This window comes from Cyanistes caeruleus, unplaced genomic scaffold, assembly GCF_971803275.1.
Source record: "Cyanistes caeruleus unplaced genomic scaffold, bCyaCae1.hap1.1 HAP1_SCAFFOLD_67, whole genome shotgun sequence".
Lineage (NCBI taxonomy): Eukaryota > Metazoa > Chordata > Aves > Passeriformes > Paridae > Cyanistes > Cyanistes caeruleus.
This window is the reverse complement of record NW_028255885.1, coordinates 2,097-21,051: the sequence shown is the minus strand read 5'-3', so window position 1 is coordinate 21,051 and position 18,955 is coordinate 2,097. Positions and strand designations below refer to the sequence as shown.

General features: G+C 45.2%; 1 protein-coding gene across 1 annotated transcript; it reads left to right on the top strand.

Moving 5' to 3' along the window:
- The first annotated feature begins 6,230 nt into the window (after positions 1–6,230).
- LOC147647074 (uncharacterized) lies at positions 6,231–17,458 on the top strand. The gene is made up of 2 exons (XM_086872636.1): positions 6,231–7,099; positions 14,474–17,458. The coding sequence occupies exons 1-2, from the start codon at positions 6,580–6,582 to the stop codon at positions 14,728–14,730; spliced, it is 777 nt and encodes a 258-aa protein (XP_086728762.1). The 5' UTR covers positions 6,231–6,579; the 3' UTR covers positions 14,731–17,458.
- Positions 17,459–18,955: the final 1,497 nt, after the last annotated feature.

Here is an 18,955-nt window from a genome sequence, read left to right as displayed (position 1 = left end):
TAATTTGAACTACATGTTGTCACTATATAAAAACACAATACAAAAAGTATTTCAGAAGAATTTTAACAAGTCAAAACATGGGATTCCATAGACATGCAAATCTGAATATGCAGGAAAGGCAGCTAGCGCCTTTCATGCACTGAAATGAGACTATCCTTTTTGTTATGCTATGTAACATCATAATCTCTGGGTGAATCTAAGATGGAATTTCAAATGTTATCATCCATTTTAGAGAGCAACTAATGTATATCATTTTGCTGTAACAATGTTTGGTATTCATCATACCTGGAAATAGTATCTTTGTTACTTGAAGTGAAATAACAGGATGCAAAACCAGTTACATTATTTTTCTAAAAGGATGCAATGGGTGGTACAATAAAAAAAAAATCTAATTTTCCTGAAGAGAAAATAAATGTGGAATACTCTTTGACATCAGCTGCATGATTTGTTGGTATGGTTAGCTATATTTATTTACAACAATTACAATTAACAATTTATTACAACATTAATAAATATTACAAATGTAAAAAATGCAGTATGAAGTAAATGGCTCTAATATCATGATGATAGGATTTTAAAAATTTGTTCTCTCTCCATATTATATTATATTAAATGCAAAATACTAGCTGAATACAACATATAAATGTTCTTAAGATTTTTCTAATAACGTTATAAGAATCTAATAAGATAGCACCATTTCATGACAAAATTTCATACCTGGAGTATAACATGTTATACTCAAGCATGACATATTTCCTTTAGATATCTAACATTAATTAGACCAGTTTCAAGCTATAATTTGCACAATAAAATGTCTAGTTTGGTTTTTCACAGTCAGGAATTTTTTTTGCTGTCTTGTAAGATACAAGATCTATGATTCTGAGGATGTGACACTTGCATAAATGCAAACCAGTTTTTTTATTGTGTTCCTTGCTTAGAGGGAAGAGCTGCTGAATAAAACTTTAGTGTGTCTTTTTTATTTTTTTGCAAGTTCTATGCCAAAATAATGATTTACCTACATAATTGCTGCAGCCTCCATGCTCAAGGGGTTTATGTAGAAAGTCCTTCTTCCTCAACCACTCGCCTGCTGTCAAGTGAAGAAATATACAAGTCATTTTTTAGCTCTTACTGGAATAATCCTGGGTACCTGAGTGTGGAGTGGTAAGAGATTCTCCTTTATGCTGCTGTTAAATTCAAAAGGAAAAAAAAAATCAGACTTTTCTGCTCAGTCAGTCCTTTTCATTTTCTGTCCTTCCCAGCCTCTCAGCACTTCCAGATTACTGCATGGTTGGCAGAGGCTCCATTCAATTTCAAAAGCAGGAAACTGTAGTATTCTTTTTATTTCTTCACTTTAGTGGTTTGTCTTGTTACACTGTTTCAAACACAAAATCAGCTGCTTTTTTTTTTTTCTATTTTAGCCAGTTAATAACTTTCATTGGCCAAATTGTGAGTTATTCAATTTTGTGTAATAAAGTCTATTTCCATTCAATCTGCTGTTATTCAAGACTTTACATTCATGATTAATTAATCAAATTCTACTAAGTCACTATGTCTACTTTGAAATATTTCAGACACTTAATTTAGTTCCAAAAATTTTATTTAATTTTCACTATAATTCTTTTTCTAAGTTCGCTGAAGGGTCCATACAAAGCGCTTTGATTAAACTTGATTTGAAGATAAAGATGGGATACAAAATTCTGATCTTTTAGTGCAGTAATAGGAAATTCAAGTAGGGATTAAAAACAGTGAGTTTTTAACAACAAGTCTTATATTCTTGTTTTTCCATTCAGCAATGGCCATGTGCATTTTAAACCTAAGAATTCACAAGATAGCCACCTACAGTATTTCTAGGTACATGGATAATATATATTATATAAAACACTTCTCAGTTCCTTGTCTTTTAGTTTATCGTTTTTATATAAATGGATTTGCTTTATTTGTTCCATGTCATTTATGACAATTTTTAAATGCAATCAGACCCTTATTTAATGAATCAGAGGGTTGATGCAAGTCCAGTTGCAAAAACAAAACAGATTTAGTTTTTGATGACTTTGATCCTTAGGTAGGCAAACTGGGTCCAAAAATATATATTAGACTTTATATTAATATTTAAAATAGACTTTTAAAAAGCACAAAAAATTGACTTTTAATAGCACAGAAAATGAGTGTTCTTGTTTTCACAGATAGGATGATGTCATGATTTTAAACCAGTAACTAAAAAAATTACTTATTTCTTGCTGTGAGATATGGATTAGAGCAAGAGCAAAACAGGCTTAGAACTTAAAAAGGAATAAAGGAAGTTTATTAACAAACTACAGTAAGAACACCAGAATAAGAACACCAGAATAAACTTCCAGAAAACCCTTTTTATCCCTTACTACCCACCATTCCTTTGTTCACATGACAACATAGAGACAAAAACTTTGGAACTTTGGTGTTTAAAACAGTCCAAATTCTTGCTAGAGTCTTTTCATCAGTCTTTGTAGAGAAACAGAAGTTTTCTTCTGCTAATTTATGGAGTTTTCCATGAGAAAGCTATTTCTGTTATAGCTTTCTATTTTTCTGATGCCAGCTGCTCAGAACTCTTATCATCAGAATTTACTCCTCCCATTTCACATCACTCTGAGGTGTGTATGGGCCATGAGTCTAGGGATGTCATTTTAAGGATGAGTTATTCAAAAAGAAAAGTCTTCTTTATCTGTCTCTGTGAGCTCCACTAGAAAACAGTTTTCTCATTGCCCCCTCAAGGCTTCAAATCTTCCAGCACTTCACTGTATCACAATTACTCTACTTTTTACTCAAAATCTACACTTTGAAAACTCTATTACTCCCTATATACTCTATCATGAATTAAAGGAATTCTTTCAGGACTTTATTGTCCATCTCTATAGCTTTAACAGAAAAATATTTCAGCTTATAAAGCATCTCCTTATTCTCTGCCTTTTCTGAAGCTTCTTTTCTTTACTGTCTCTGATAGTTTATAAAGTCTCCTTACATGTTGATTACTCTCTTTTTCTCTCTCTGGATAAAAGGATTAATCTGCAAGTCTCATCTGGGTAATGAAAGGGTTAAAATCTTGCCCAGGCTTTTGTAGATGGTTCTGTGATCTCTGCCGGAGCAGCAGCTGGAGCTGTCTGCGATAGAAGATTTTTCATGGCTGCTCTGGAGAGTGTGGTCACTGTCTCAGCACGCCGCAGCTCAAGAGCTTTTTTTCCTTTCTTTACTTGGCAGTCTCTGGTGAATTCAGTCACAGCAAAAACTGCAGCCGAGCCAGGAACTGGCCTGGCCCGGCCAGAGCCCAGGGCAAGCTTCACAGGCCCCCCTCTCCTGGCCAGGAGCTGCTGGGCCCAGCCCAGCCCCGGCCCGGGCTGCATGGCCGGGGCAGGGAACGGGAGGCCAGCTGGAGTTCTGTTACCTTTCACAGCCAGAAAATCAAAGAGAGCGAGAGTGCTCTGACTTTCCATTTTAAGGAGGTGCTTACAAGTTGACTTCACTTATTTAATGGTCAAAACTGCTGTCAGTTCTTAGAAATGACTGATAATTGGTCAGAAGGAAAGACTCCCATCAGCCTCCAGCAGCTTCAATTTCTTTAGCTTCCAAAACCACTTTAAAGGTAAAGCTACCCCATGACAGATGAGTACACGTGCATTGGACACACAACACAAACTGGGTGAGGAGAAATCTTGTACATTTCAAATAAACAACTAAATTATTTCTACTCATTACTTCTATTTAGTTCTATTGGAAGTATTATTACATATACTATGTGAGTTAAGAAAAGCCACTTTTTTTTTTCTTTTTCTTTTTTTTTTTTTTTTTAACTGATGTCCTTGCTGGTTTTGGTTCATGAGTGGTGTTATAAAATCACATTAACTTGCTCTAAAAATTTATCTAAAATACTTGGTAGTCAAGAATTTCACACCATTTGAAATTCACTGATATTTGCATGAATCACACAAAACAAATAGTTTTTTTATTAGGAGTAGGAATTCAGTAAACTTTTTTTTAGATGACAAGCCTGAAGCCAAAACATTACATTTTAAGTACTCACCAAAATTCCATGCAATTCTGAAAAATATCAAGATAGGAGGATTATTAGTTATTATGTCTCAGGTAGGTTGTAAGGTGCCTGTGAAGTTACTAGGGTATCAGAAGCTGAACATTGATGCAGTGTGTTTCTTGTTAACGGTATGTTCGGTTATTACCTAAGTTGATGGTTTGGTCCAAATGAGACTGTCCCACTCCACATTGTCAATCTACTCTGAGTCCCCTGTCAATCCTACCTTAGGCCCACTACATGCTTGGAATTCCACTTCAGAAATCCCCTAAACTTCAACACTGGATTAGTCCATGTGACCCAACTTTCCCCCGCTACCTCCCTCATTGGATGATGATTTTGTGAACTCTGCCTTTTACCTTCCCCAGGATATCTCTGATTAGCTGATGCTTTTTACTCTCCCTTTGAGCCACCTCCCTATTTCAGCTGTTGCATGCTCGCATTTTCTGTCTTTTACCCCCAAGATTCCTCAGAGCAATAAATCCTCTATTATCCCATGCAAAAGACCTCCCTCTTGTCCCTGCCTCCTCAGAGCACAGACTGACAGCCAAAAAGCTGTTGAGCAAGTGCTCTAGTTGCACCTTGGGTCATCCTGCTCCTGGGGAGTGGCCTACTCCTGAAGCAGGCCAAAGTGATAGAGCCAGATAAGCTCCGGCCCAATATGATAGCTGACGCCCACCATGGGGCCCTGTGAACCGACCCCACAGACGAACTGTGGATTTTACCCAGGAAGTTCTGGCCTCCAGCTGCCTGTAAGTGCAGCAGATTGGTTTTTCTCTGGTAGCTCTTAAGGGGAGGAAGTGATAACCCTTATCATCCAGAGGACCACTTCCCTGAAGAGGACTTCTCTGCAGCCCATGTCTAGTGGACCAAAAGAGGGTGAGTATTCCCCAAGTTAAGATGAAGGTGCTCAGAAGTTGTGGGAAGGGTGCATTGCCCCCTGGGGGTGGTGGAGGGGGGACCACAAACCTACAGGCCATGATAATTGGCTGCAGAAACCACCCTGTCCCTGAGACTGGCTGTGGAACCTTTATCTGTAGATTGTTGTTTCTTTTGCTGCAGAGGAGGGTAGATTTTTCCTGTGCCATCAGGTTAACATCAAAGAAAAGGGGTGTGAAATTGGGAGCACAGCAGAGACTGATCTATTTTAAATTTCTGTGTGCTCTGGAGGGTGGGAAAAGAAAGTTTTCAAAAGGGTTGCTGAAAAAGTTTGTTTAAAATGGCTTTTCCTCCCCTTTCCAAGGTTATCCTCAGAGGAAATATCAACCATCCTCTTCTGGGGTGTATTTGGGAACAAATTAACAGCCTTGACAAATAAAGGTGATGTTTCAGTTGCCAAATTGTTTTAATTGTTTGTGCTAATTCAATCAGTAATAGTTGAAGAAAAGAAAGTGGAGGAAAGACTCAAACTAATGCCCCCAGCTCCCCCTTCACCTGATCCAAAATCCTTGTCCCCTGCATTGGGAAGACTGTGCCAGGCAAACCGCAATGAAGCGCAGGAGTGCTACCAACTCCCTGGCCTCCCACACCCTTCTCGGTACCCGTGCCTTGAGAGTGATGGCCACACTGTCAAGGACCCTTTCCTAAACCCTTATTTCCCAGTTGTTAACCCTCCAGTACAAGTGAATGCCCTCAAAGGAGATTCCCAAGTTTTTCCTGAGTCCTCCCTTGCCCCTCAGAATGACCCTCAAGAGAGACAAGAGTGTGGAAGCCACATGGCTTGATCCCCACCTTATGCTTTTTCTTCCTAGATTCCCTTTCACCCTAGTTCTTCCAGGTGAACCCCTTCCTATCCTCTGACGCCACCCCTATGGCCATGCCCCTCCTCCTTCCCTCTCCTCAAACCCCACCCCTTCCTTTCCACTGGCTCTGCCTCCTGTTCCCCTGACATCATCTCTTCCCATGATGTCACCTGTGATCAGCAACTCCCATTCCAATTGCTGTCCCACCCCTGTTCCCTCCTCCAGCAGCTCTCATCCTCTTCCAGCTTTGGGTTTGCACAATGGCGTGGGAACCAGAAGCCACAAGCCCAAAAAACAGAATCTGGAACAGGAGACCATCCCCTTTGCTGCACCTGTTACCTATACCCGAACAAGAAGAACCCCTAAGTGGCAACCTTTTGATTATCAGTTGTTAAGAATAATATGTTACAGTTGCTGTTTGTAAACTCCTTATTTATCTTGTACCCCGGTCCCAGGATATTGTTAAGAATAATACGTTCCAGTTGCTGTTTGTAAACTCCTTACTTACCTTGTACCCCTGTCCCAGGTTTACTTACCTTGTACCCCTGTCGCAAATTGCTGTACCCCATATTTTTGTTCCTTGTTCAGCCAGGCCCTGCCCCCTCTCCCAAGTTGCTGTACCCTGTGTTTCTTGTTCTGTGTTCAGCCAGGCACTGCCCCCACTGCTCCTAGACTCCCACATGGCAACATTGTATCCCTTTCCCAAGTTGCTGTACCGCTCTGAGGAGGAAGATGACATACTGACTTTTATGCAAACGAGAGAGACCAGAGACTTATGGGATGCACCCAGACTGGAAAAGACCCCAAAACAACGAGCCACGCAAAAGGGAAGGAATAGAACCAGCACCATCTAACAAGGAAGACCCAGAGGAGTCCCCTGACTTCTTTCCAGAGGCCGACATAACCTCGAGGAGACTCGACTGGGATGACAGCCTAGACTACGAGCCTGAAAGAACGAGTCTTCCCGGGGACTCCCGTGAGGAAGGAAGGCCCAGCTCTGCCCTAGTGACAGAGCTGCACAGATCCTCCTCTTCTGCGGTGTCCAGTGGGAGCAGTGGCGGTGTGCGCGACCCCTCGGGCCCCCACCCCAGAGCTGTGCTGCTTAATAAAGGCCTTTTTAAAAGGAGCTGGTCTCCTGGCCCGTTTATCACAGCTTGGGGGCTCATCCGGGATAGCCACGCCCTGAAGAGGACCAGGGACGGGACGGCCGCCCACTCTATTGGGCCTCCGGGGGACAGCTGGCTATACCAGACCCAGAAGAACAGCCTGGGATCGACATCGCAGAAGAGCGCCGGATTGGGTAAGCCACCGGTGGCGGGAGTAGGAGGCGAGTGAGTGGATGTGTGAGTGAGACGGGGGCTGGCAGCTCAGACCCCCGGGGCGAGTGCGGACTGCCCAGTACCACGGTTCCGGACTCCCGCGAGGGGGCCGGCCGGGAACGGCAGGAAGCGAAAGAGGCTCACTTGGGCCCAGAGAAACGAGTGAGGTGTCTCCTGGGGATAAAAGCCCCCCTCTGAGTGCGCAGAGGGTACCTAAGAGAGTGAGTGGCGCACATAGGGGTAGGCCCCTCTACTGAAAAGGGCTAAACGGCCTAGGCTGCTCCGGGCGTGTGGAAGGCCTAGGTGAGTGAGAGTCACACGCAGGCAATCTAGGTAACTCCCGGGGTGGTGTGTGGGGGTGCCTAGGTTCGATGTGAGTGAACACACCCCCCCTGCTTGGGTACTTAGACGACCTGACCGGGGAATTGGAATTGGGGGTCCCCAGGCCCTACCGGCACCAGGTGGTCAGCGAAGGGCCCTCGCTTCCCAGGGTCTGTGACACAGGACGTGCTGAAAGGCTCTAGTTGTCGCGGCTCAGTCTTGGCTCAGGGGGTTCCTGAGAAGGGAGGTCGTTAACCTGCTGCCGGAGAGCACAGGGGAAGGTAGTCTGCGCGGGCGGGCGAGGCAGCTAGAGTAATACACTCATGCATCCCTTAGCCGAAGCCATTCCCTGGTGGGCGGAGCGGCTAGGAGGCAAGGGGGAATTCTCCCACCACTCACTTACAGTCAGCCCTCGCGCAGAAGCTATTCTCACTGGGGAAGGGGGATAGTCAGGGAGTGGAGGGGCAGGAGGTTCCGGGGTGAGCCCTGATGACCAAATCTTGTGGACGGCACTGAGACAGGGACGGGGGAAGGTCCCAGGAGCGTCTAGTGCTAGGGTCCCCCCGACGTCGACCCAGGAGTGCTCATAGTCTTCGCTGGCAAGGGGGTCAGGGAGGCGAGGCACGAGGGGAACGGGATTGGGGTGTAGGGAGGGGCAAGCGGAACCTGCAAGCCCCGCTGGGACCTAACCCCCGGGGCAAGCGGAGACTGCAAGCCCCAGAAAATTTAAAGTGTGAGTGGAAGGCCGGCCGAGTGTAAGAAAGGGTGTGGATTCTTGTGTGATAAGATTGAGTGTATTCCCTAGTGTGAAAGGAGAGAGTGAGTTCCTAAAGTGTGAGTTTTTGTTGAGGTTTGAAAGGTCAGTTGTCCGTCATTAGAAATTTTCAGTTTGAGTAGGAGCACCTTTATAAAGTTTAATTTAAGTAAGAGCCAGTTTTAAGTTGGTTGGAAGTTGTGTTGTCTGTCAGTTCCAGTTTTATTCAGGAAAAGGCACCGTAAGTTTTAAGTGAAGGTCCAGAGGTAGGAGGAGCAATGGGACAGTGTTTAAGTAAGAGAGTAGGTCCCAAGGGGAATGAAGAGGCCACCAGAACCATTCCCCCCGATAGCCCACTAGGGCAAATGTTAAATTGCTGGGATGCACAAGAGGCCACCAAGGGCCTGGACCGGATCAAGATGATCCATTACTGTATAGAGGTCTGGCCCAAACTAGAGATACAAGGACAGTGGCCTTGGTATGGTACTAAAGATCCTTGGATGTGCTCCCAACTGTACCAGCATCTGAAAACCAGAAGAGGCTCAAGTCCAGAAGAGATCAGTTATGCAGCCTTGTGGCTGAAACAAAGAGCAGACACAGAGATGGTGAAAGTATGTAAGTTGAAGGAAGAGAAGGGGGAAGGGAAAGAAAGTAAGAAGCAAGAAAAAGAAGCTAGCGAAACAGGTAGTAAATGGGACCCCCTAGATCATCTACCCCCTCCTCCTACATACCCAACAGCACCCCAGACTTCTTCACCCAATTCCCCGACCTTTTCCCCTTCTGCATCACCCCCACAAAACCCTTGTACACCCGATTCAAACCCTTTCCACCCAAACCAATCCCCCTCTACATCTTCAGCTTCCTCTACTATCCCGATACCCTTTTCCTCAACCCCACCACCGTTGGTGGCCCCAGTCCTTTCTAATCTACTTCCTACCTCCCCCTTACCTCCAGAAACCCCTACATCAGACCAAGTTTCTTCTCCCTCGCCTAGTACCGTCCCTTTGCCCCCTCCCAACTGGGAACTGAGTACCCCCAAATTTAATACCAATCCTCCTCCTCCTAACAACCAGCAGCTCCCTAGGACTCCCACCCCTAGTCAAGAACAAGATTTTGGAGATGGACCCTACTGTCACACACGATCTAAGACAACTAAGCTCCTTCCCCTGAGAGAAGTCCCTATGGGAGGAATAGCTGGAGGGGTAGGGTTTGTCAATGCCCCATTGACAGCTTCAGAAGTCCGGGGATTCAAGAAAGAGCTAGGGAACTTAGTTGAAGACCCAGTAGGGATAGCCAACCAGGTAGACCAGTTCCTGGGTCCAAATACTTACACCTGGGGGGAGTTAAACTCTACTTTAAACATCTTATTTAACCCTGAAGAGGTAGCCATGATCCGTACTGCGGGGATACGAATCTGGGAAAGGGAGAATAGATCAGGACTCCCAGGAGAGTATAAACTCCCACAAGTAGATCCAGGGTGGGATCCTAACAGGGAGGAGGGAAGACGGAACATGAGGGACTACAGGTCCCTAATAGTGAAGGGTATTAAGGAATCAGTTCCCCGGGGTAATAACACAAAACTAGCCTTTGATGGGACCCAGGAGAAGGACGAGACTCCAGCCACCTGGTTGAATAGGTTGAGGAGAAATTTTCAGCTGTATTCAAACATAGACCCTGACAGCCCTGAGGGCCAGGTGTTATTAAAAGTGCAGTTTGTGACTAAGTCCTGGCCTGATATCAGGAGGAAGCTTGAAAAACTAGAGGACTGGCAAGAAAAGGGGATCAATGAGCTATCTCTAAAAAGAAGCTCTAAAAGTCTACTTGAGGAGAGAAGAGGAGAAGACGAAGACAAGGACAAAGCTCATGGTGGCGGTGGCCCGGGAGATTGTTAGGGCAGACAAGGATCAGACAGATAGGAATCAACAAAGTGATGGAAAGCCAAAGTCCCAGTTTGAGGGAGATAGGAAGAAATCGGTTATGTCTCCATGGACCAACCCTAGGAACTCTCGAGTGAGTGGGAGGTGTTACTACTGTGGAGAGATTGGACATCTCAAAAGAGACTGCAAGAAATTATCCCTGGATGAGGAAATAGCTAGAGAGCAGGATGTCATGGAGAAAATCTTAAGGGGAGAGGAAAGTCGTGATTAGGGGTGTCAGGGGCTATATGTAATAGAGGACCCGATGAAACACCGAGAAGAGCCCCTGGTAAACCTTGAGGTAGGTCCCCAGAGTGAGGAAGTAGAATTTTTAGCAGACACGGGAGCAGACCGTTCAAGTTTGAACAAGCTCCCAACTGGAATGTTTTTAAGCAACAAAGTTTGTGAAGTGTCAGGAGCTGAGGGAAAACCCTTCATGGCTCCTGTGATAAAAAATGTTGAAGTGAAAGGAAATTCTCGGCAGTGCTATGCAGACTTCGTGTACCTACCAGACTTAGAGACTAACTTGCTGGGAAGAGACTTGCAGGTACAACTGGGAGTGGGAGTAATACCAGTGAACGGAAAAATGGTGGTCCATATGATGAAGCTAACAACCAAAGATATAGAAGAGATTAACTCTGAGGTTTGGGCGGAAGAAGGGAAGTTTGGATATTTAGATATTTCCCCAATAAAGATTGAAATCCAGAAGAAAACCCCTCCTATCAGGATCAGGCAGTACCCAATGTCCCTAGAGAGCAGAAAAGGATTGGCCCCAGTTGTTGATCACCTGCTGGCAGAAGGCATTTTAGAGCCATGCATGTCCCCCCATAACACCCCGATTTTGGCTGTTAAAAAAGCAGAAGGGAAGTACCAGTTAGTCCAAGACCTGAGGGAAGTGAATAAGAGGACTGTTACCAGGCACCCAGTGGTGTCGAATCCATACACCCTCCTGAGTCAAGTACCCAATGAACATGTTTGATTCACAGTTATCGATCTAAAGGATGCATTCTGGGCATGTCCCCTAGCAGAAGAATGCCGTGATTGGTTTGCCTTTGAATGGGAATATCCTGAAAAGAAAAGAAAACAACAGCTAAGGTGGACTCGGTTGCCTCAAGGCTTTACAGAGTCTCCGAACCTTTTTGGGCAAGCGTTAGAAGAATTACTGAGCCAATTTGATCCCGAAGGTGACATCCAAATTTTACAATATGTTGATGATCTCTTGATATCAGGGGAAGATCAAGACAGGGTAAGAAAAACCAGTGTGCGGCTGTTAAACTTCTTGGGGACCAAAGGGTTAAGGGTGTCTCGGAATAAATTACAGTTTGTAGAGCCCAAAGTCATTTACTTGGGACACATAATAAGACAGGGCAGTAAGGAACTGAGCCCAGAGAGAGTATCAGGCATTCTAGCCATACCTGCACCAAAAACAAAGAGAGACATAAGAAAACTCTTAGGCCTTTTTGGATATTGCAAACTATGGATAGAACAATATACTCAGAGCGTCAAGTTTCTTTATGAAAAGCTGGTTGATTGTGAACCCATAAAGTGGACAGCTGAAGATGAAGCGCAATTAAATCAGCTAAAGGTTAAGCTGTCCACAGCACCAGTTTTAAGCCTGCCTGACCTAAAGAAAGAATTTGATTTGTTTGTCAACTCTGAAGAAGGGATGCATATGGGGTTCTGACCCAGGAATGGGGAGGATGTCGTAAGCCCATAGCCTATCTATCCAAACTGCTGGACCCAGTAGCTCGTGGGTGGCCCACCTGCGTGCAATCAATAGCTGCTGCTGCCATTTTAATAGAAGAGGCCCAAAAGCTAACCCTACAGGGTAAGATCAGAGTCCACACACCACATGATTTAAAAACAATCTTGAGCCGAAAGGCTCAGCAGTGGCTGACAGATGCCAGGATATTAAAATATGAAGTCATCCTAATGGATACTAGCAATTTGGAGCTAGTAACCTCCAAGGGCCTAAACCCGGCACAATTTTTGTCAGGGGAGCCTCTGCCTGAATTAGAACATGACTGCTTAGAATTGGTAAATCTCCAAACCAAAGTGAGGGAGGATCTGGGAGATGTACCCCTGCCCTATGGGAAGGTACTATTTACTGATGGTTCCTCCAGGGTGGTGGAGGGGAAAAGATATTCAGGGTATGTTGGGGAAGGTGAAACAGGGAAACCTTATGAATGTGATTGTTTGGCACTAGATTGTGAAAATATGAAGGCTAGAATCAAAGTAGAAATGAAAGCCTGCTTTGAGTTATAGGATACTGAGTACTGGTTAACCAAAGAACAATAGCCTAGCCAGCTAGAGGAGAATCCCTGTTGATAAAACAATGTCCTTCTGCTGATAAGAAGAGTCCAAAAGTAAAGAAGCAAGGAAAGAACTTGTAAAGCTCTGTAGAGTATAAAATGCAACACTGTATGTTAATATAGGGAAGCCCATAGGTTGTATGTAAATTCTTTAGTGGGTGTGTCTCATGGTGATTGGTTTCTGGTAATTAGAATATTCACGATAGAAAAAGATATATTGGATTGTAACAAGAACTTCGCTCTCTTTACTCTTTACTCTTTACTCTTACCTCTTACCTCTTGCCTCTTCTCTCTTCCCTCCTCCCTTTACCCCTCTCCCCTCTCCCCCCTCTTAACTCTCAGCCCCCTCTCCCTGTTCCTACCCCTCTCGCCTTCCCTACTCCTTCCCTCTGTTCCGCTCTTACTCCCTCCCTCTCCCTTCCAACCTCACCTTCCCTGCTCTACCTGGTCTCTCTCCCCTCCCCCAGACCATGTGGACGCCAAGGCTGGTGGCGGACACGGGTCTCCCCTCCTTTTACTCTTATAATAAATCGCTTATACTTGAACAGCTTGACCCTGGAGAAGTCTCTCACCGCGAGCGAGTGTTTTTGCAACTACAATAAGGGTATGCAGTGGTCATAGAGGTAGGGGAAGGAAAACTAGAGGTCCTAGAAAAAGGGAGACTACCCCCCAGTTGGTCAGCTCAGTGCTGTGAGGTTCATGCTCTAAAGAGGGGTCTGGACTTGCTAGAGAGAGAAAAAGGAACCATCTATACAGATTCAAAGTATGCCTTTGGGATAGTCCATACCTTTGGTAAGATCTGGGAGGAGAGAGGCTACCTGAACTCCAAAGGGAAGAACCTGGCACATGAAGGGCTGATTAAATCAGTATTAGAGTCCTTGACCAAACCCACAGAGATTGCAGTGGTCCACATGAAGGGGCATCAGAAGGGAGACTCCTTAGAAAGCAGAGGGAACCGACTTGCTGACCAAGCAGCTAAAGAAGTGGCCTTAGATCCAAAGGAATCGGTGAAAGTTTTTAAACTGGATGAGGTAGTAACTGAAGAGGAAGGAAAGAAGGAACCAATATTTACCAAGAAAGAGTGGGAAGTAATAAAAAAATTAGAACTGTCTCAAGGGGAACAAGGGGAATGGTTAACCTCAGATGGGCGAAAGTTTCTGAACAAGGCTTTAGCCCGGAAAATATTAAATGAGATACATGAACTGACGCATTGGGGAACCCAAGGGTTGTGTGATCATTTTCTGAGGGAAAACTTATGCTTGGGAGTTTATGATCTAGCAAAGGCCATAACAAAGGGGTGTGTAATATGCCAGAAGGTAAACCAGAAAGTAATGAGAAAGGCTGAACCTGGGGGAAGAGAGTTAGCCATGAGACCATTCCAGAGTGTGCAAGTAGACTTCACGGAAATGCCTCCTATACAAGGATATAAACACCTATTGGTGATAGTTGACCATCTAACCCATTGGGTAGAGGCATTCCCCACAAAAAAAGAGACAGCAGAAGAAGTCGCCCGGGTAATACTGGAAAGTATTATCCCCAGATATGGGCTAGTGAATACCATTGACTCAGACAGGGGATCCCATTTCACCTCCCAAGCCTTACAGGCCATTGTAAAGGCTCTAGGAATAAAGTGGAGACTGCACACTCCATGGCACCCCCAGAGTTCGGGTCGGGTGGAACGTATGAACAAGACATTAAAAAATGTGTTAACAAAACTAATAGCTGAGACCCAGATGAACTGGTTAAAGTGTTTGCCTCTCGCCCTCCTGAGAATCAGAACCAGGCCACGATCTGACCTTGGTGCCTCCCCATATGAAATGATGTTTGGGCTCCCCTTTCTAATGACCCCTTACAGCACTGGAGATTACATAGAAGGGGAAGAAATAGCTAAAAAGTACCTAGAGACAATTGGGAGGACCCTGAATAACCTAAGAAAGAGAGGATATCTCCCCCAAACCTTCCCACTTGACACAAACATCCACCAGATCAATCCGGGGGATTGGGTATTGATTAAATCCTGGAAAGACACCCCCTTAACCCCGAAATTTGAAGGTCCCTTCCAGGTTCTGCTGGTGACCCACGCTGCTATTCGGACCCAAGAAAAGGGGTGGACTCACGTCTCACGTGTAAAAGGACCGGTATCGCCTCCTCCTGACTGTGGACAAGGCACAGAAAAATCCCCCACGAATTCTCCCAAGTGGACTGCCATTACAGATCCTACCAGTCTAAGAGTGACTCTTAAGAGGCAGCCAGAAAACAGACTGAGAGAGAAAGAATATAAACAAAGACTGCAGAACTCTGCTGAGTGAGTTGGTTTAACTGGGAGTGTTCTTAAAGTTCTTGTGGTTGTTGCTGTAAAATAATTTTGATGTTAGCAAAGTTGGTTGAATGAAAACCCCACACATTAACTTCTCCCACAGGACATTCTCCAAAAAGGCAACTAAATTAAAGAAGAAGGTGGGAGGAAAAGGACCATACCATCTCTCCTGATCCCCCAAAAAGACCTAAGAGGCAAGACCGGGTGAGGCTAACAGGGAAGGTGAGCCATGAAGCTCCCTAGAACAAAACTAGCTCATACCGGACTCTTAGGTGGACTGGTGTTGGTCCAGCTGGTGAGCCTTGGGATAGGGGACAGTGGAGAAGCATGTACAAAGTGCTACTATCCCCTATATGATGGAGAGGATCTAGGATCACTGATGAGGGTCCACACAAACATCAATCCCACCTGTTTTGATCACACCAAATTGGAAACATGTCAGGAGGAAGGAAAGACATATTGGATTACTAGAAATACTGCCTCATTTAGGCAACGTCTGCTTGGAGAATGCCCTGTAGGAGAATCCTGGCTCTGCTTTGAACAGGAGGGACTGAATGATGTAATAAAAGAAAAACAATTGAAGATAAGGAAAGGTGATCTGGATGAAACACGAGGTAAGAACCTATTCATTGACCTGATGGAGAGAATCAGCAGAGAGTTAAACTTAACCAATTGTTGGGTATGTGGGAACACCCAGATGTCAGATATTTGGCCCTGGGAAGGGATCAGCCTGGCACCTTTAGACATTCTAAGGTGGAAATTAACTGAGCAAAAACCCCAGACAGGGAACAGGGGACGGGAACAATGGGATCTGAAAGCAAGAGTGATTGGGGAAGAATGCATTAAAAGGACAGGAAGAAGATACAAAACCCCTGTGGGAAAAATGGCCTGCAAAAGATACCTGACGGTGAAACACTCAGGTAGCAGGTGGATTCCCCAAGAACCAAACAGGTATTGGGCCACTGGGAGAAAGGAAAGGGGGTGTATTTATCATGAGGTGTACAAACTGTATGAGTGCGCAGAAAAAGGAATAAACCCTTTTTGGGGGTTAAGAGAACTCTCAAAATACTGGGAACATCCTACAGACACACAGGACACTTTCTGGAAGGCCCCTGAGTATTTATTTTGGATTTGTGGGAGCACTGCCTATACCCACCTCCCAGGAGATTGGGCAGGAAGCTGCACAATAGGGATAATAAAGCCTGCTTTTTTTCTCCTACCTAAGAAATCAGGGTCATACTTGGGAGTCCCCTTGTATGATGACTTAAAAAAAGGCAGTCGAAAGAGGAGGCATGTAATGGACCTAGGAAGCAATCAGAAATGGAAGGGGAAGATCTGGACCCCTGAGGAAATAATTAAGACATATGGACCGGCCACGTGGGCCCAGGATGGATCCTGGGGGTATCGTACCCCAGTCTATATGTTAAACCGAATCATCCGTCTCCAGGCAGTATTAGAAGTGGTGTCAAACAGAACTGCCCTTGCTTTAGACCACATTAGCACACAATTGGCACAAACCAGGGCTGTAGTCTATCAGATTCGGCTGGCGGTGGACTACCTATTGGCAGATGAAGGAGGCATTTGTGGAAAGTTTAATTCCTCTGAATGTTGCCTGGAGATAGATGATAAGAGTGAGGTAATCAAAAACATCTCAAAAGAAATACGAAAGATAGCTTATGTGGGCACCCAGGAATGGACTCCTCTGGTGAACTCAGACTGGTGGAATGACCTTTGGTCCTTTAAAAAAGGGTGGTGGAAAAAAATAGTCTTTATTGCTGTCTGTGCATTTGCAAGTTTCTTGTTCCTGCACTGTTTAATCCCCTGCCTAATCAAGACAGTGACTACCACAGTACAAGCAAGCATCCAGATCCCTGAAATAAAAGATAAGAAGCAGGCCAGGATCATGTTAATGGAGACTCAAAGTCAGGATCGAGAGCACAAAACTGCCAGGGAAATATATGAGCAATATCGAGAATTAAGAGATAAATATTCCCAAGAGCCAGAAGTTAATGGTTGATGCGGGCTAGAGCCCGATCAAAATATAAGAGGGGGGATATTGTTAAGAATAATACGTTCCAGTTGCTGTTTGTAAACTCCTTACTTACCTTGTACCCCTGTCCCAGGTTTACTTACCTTGTACCCCTGTCGCAAATTGCTGTACCCCATATTTTTGTTCCTTGTTCAGCCAGGCCCTGCCCCCTCTCCCAAGTTGCTGTACCCTGTGTTTCTTGTTCTGTGTTCAGCCAGGCACTGCCCCCACTGCTCCTAGACTCCCACATGGCAACATTGTATCCCTTTCCCAAGTTGCTGTACCGCTCTGAGGAGGAAGATGACATACTGACTTTTATGCAAACGAGAGAGACCAGAGACTTATGGGATGCACCCAGACTGGAAAAGACCCCAAAACAACGAGCCACGCAAAAGGGAAGGAATAGAACCAGCACCATCTAACAAGGAAGACCCAGAGGAGTCCCCTGACTTCTTTCCAGAGGCCGACATAACCTCGAGGAGACTCGACTGGGATGACAGCCTAGACTACGAGCCTGAAAGAACGAGTCTTCCCGGGGACTCCCGTGAGGAAGGAAGGCCCAGCTCTGCCCTAGTGACAGAGCTGCACAGATCCTCCTCTTCTGCGGTGTCCAGTGGGAGCAGTGGTGGTGTGCGCGACCCCTCGGGCCCCCACCCCAGAGCTGTGCTGCTTAATAAAGGCCTTTTTAAAAGGAGCTGGTCTCCTGGCCCGTTTATCACATCAGTATAAAAAGGAGCTTTGCAAGGCTCAGATGGAATTTGGGAGAAAAAGTGAACATTTTAAAGGCCTTTTAAAGGCCACCTTTTCCTCAAACACACTATGTTTGATGATATCAGGGATCTGTTTGCATGTCTTCTAACCCAAACAGAATATCTGTTGTGGGAGAGGACATGGAAGAGATTATTACAGGAGCTTTTTCCTGAGCTCTTGCAAAGCCCTGACTGTGCCATTGATGCAGATAACAACAGTATCTCAATGGACCACTTGTGTGGTGAAGGGGATTGGTCACAAGCTAGAACGCAGGCTGAAAAAATACCACAGCCTGTGTTAGAACAGGTGAAGAGAGCTGCAGAGAAGGCCTTTATCCTTATGCCTACAAAAGAATCTAAGCAAAGTTATGTGACTATTAAACAGTTTCCCTTTGAGGTTTTTATAGATTTTGTTGAAAGGCTCTGAGTCAAGGGGGAAAGGCAGGTTGAGAGTCATCAACTACAGGAACAGATAATAATGCAGGTGGCCCAAGCAAATGCTGATGACGTCTGCAAGAAGATCATCCTAGGCCTGCCCTTTGAGCCACCACTGACCCTCGACTTGATCATCGAAGCCTGTACTGGTACTCAAAGAGAGCCATCACCCCAGAGCCTTGAGGAAAAGGACACAGAATGGAGAAAACAGCTGCTGCTGCTGCTACTCCAAAAATACACCAACAGCCTTTTCCATGTTTTAACTGTGGGCAGGAGGGACACATAGCAAAAGTTTGCCTGAAGTGGCAGCTTCTGCAAAATAAACCAGTAAGTTCTCGGGGGGAGGGGGGACAACTGCTTCCAAAAGACTAGATGGGAAATGCGGGCCTGCTTCGTGTGCAGACAAAAATTAAGCAGGTCAGAACGGGGGCCCAGAGAAGGTTTGGAAGCCACAAGCTCCCTTTAAGCTAGTTGTGACAGAAAACAGATTCTTTAATACAGACAACTGGCAGGTTGTGTCAGTGATCCACTTGACAAGGACTTATTTGCTGGACTGAACTCTTAAGTATGTCGTTATTGGGGACACCAAGCACACACCCCAGGAAATCAAAATCTCTCTGGCATTCATAACATCAGAGCCAGAGGCGCTCATTCTCATGGCACGTTGTGTCCACCCACTCTTCTTTATGCCACAGGGCCAAATCATCGCCCAGGCAATTCCCATGCCAAACTGGGCAGAAGTCATTGGAGAACACTAGCCTTGGATGGGGTATGGACCCTGGCAAGGTGAAGATTACCTTCACCTCGATAGAGTGTTGGACACAGGGGCAGATGTGACGACCATCCCAACCACCAGATGGCCATCACATTGGGAATTGCAACCCGTGATAGGTAAAGTACAAGGCATTGGGGGTACCCAATTAGTCAAACAATCTAAGACAGTAGTCCAAATTGAAGGGCCATATGGGCAATTGGCCAGCTTACGCCCATTCATTTTAGATTAT

Excerpts from the sequence above, each read along its gene's own strand:
- LOC147647074 (XM_086872636.1), top strand. The coding sequence starts at position 6,580 with ATGCACCCAGACTGGAAAAGACCCCAAAACAACGAGCCACGCAAAAGG. Across the intron at positions 7,100-14,473 it reads GCAGAAGAGCGCCGGATTGG|GTCCCTTCCAGGTTCTGCTG; the intron begins GTAAGCCACCGG and ends CGAAATTTGAAG.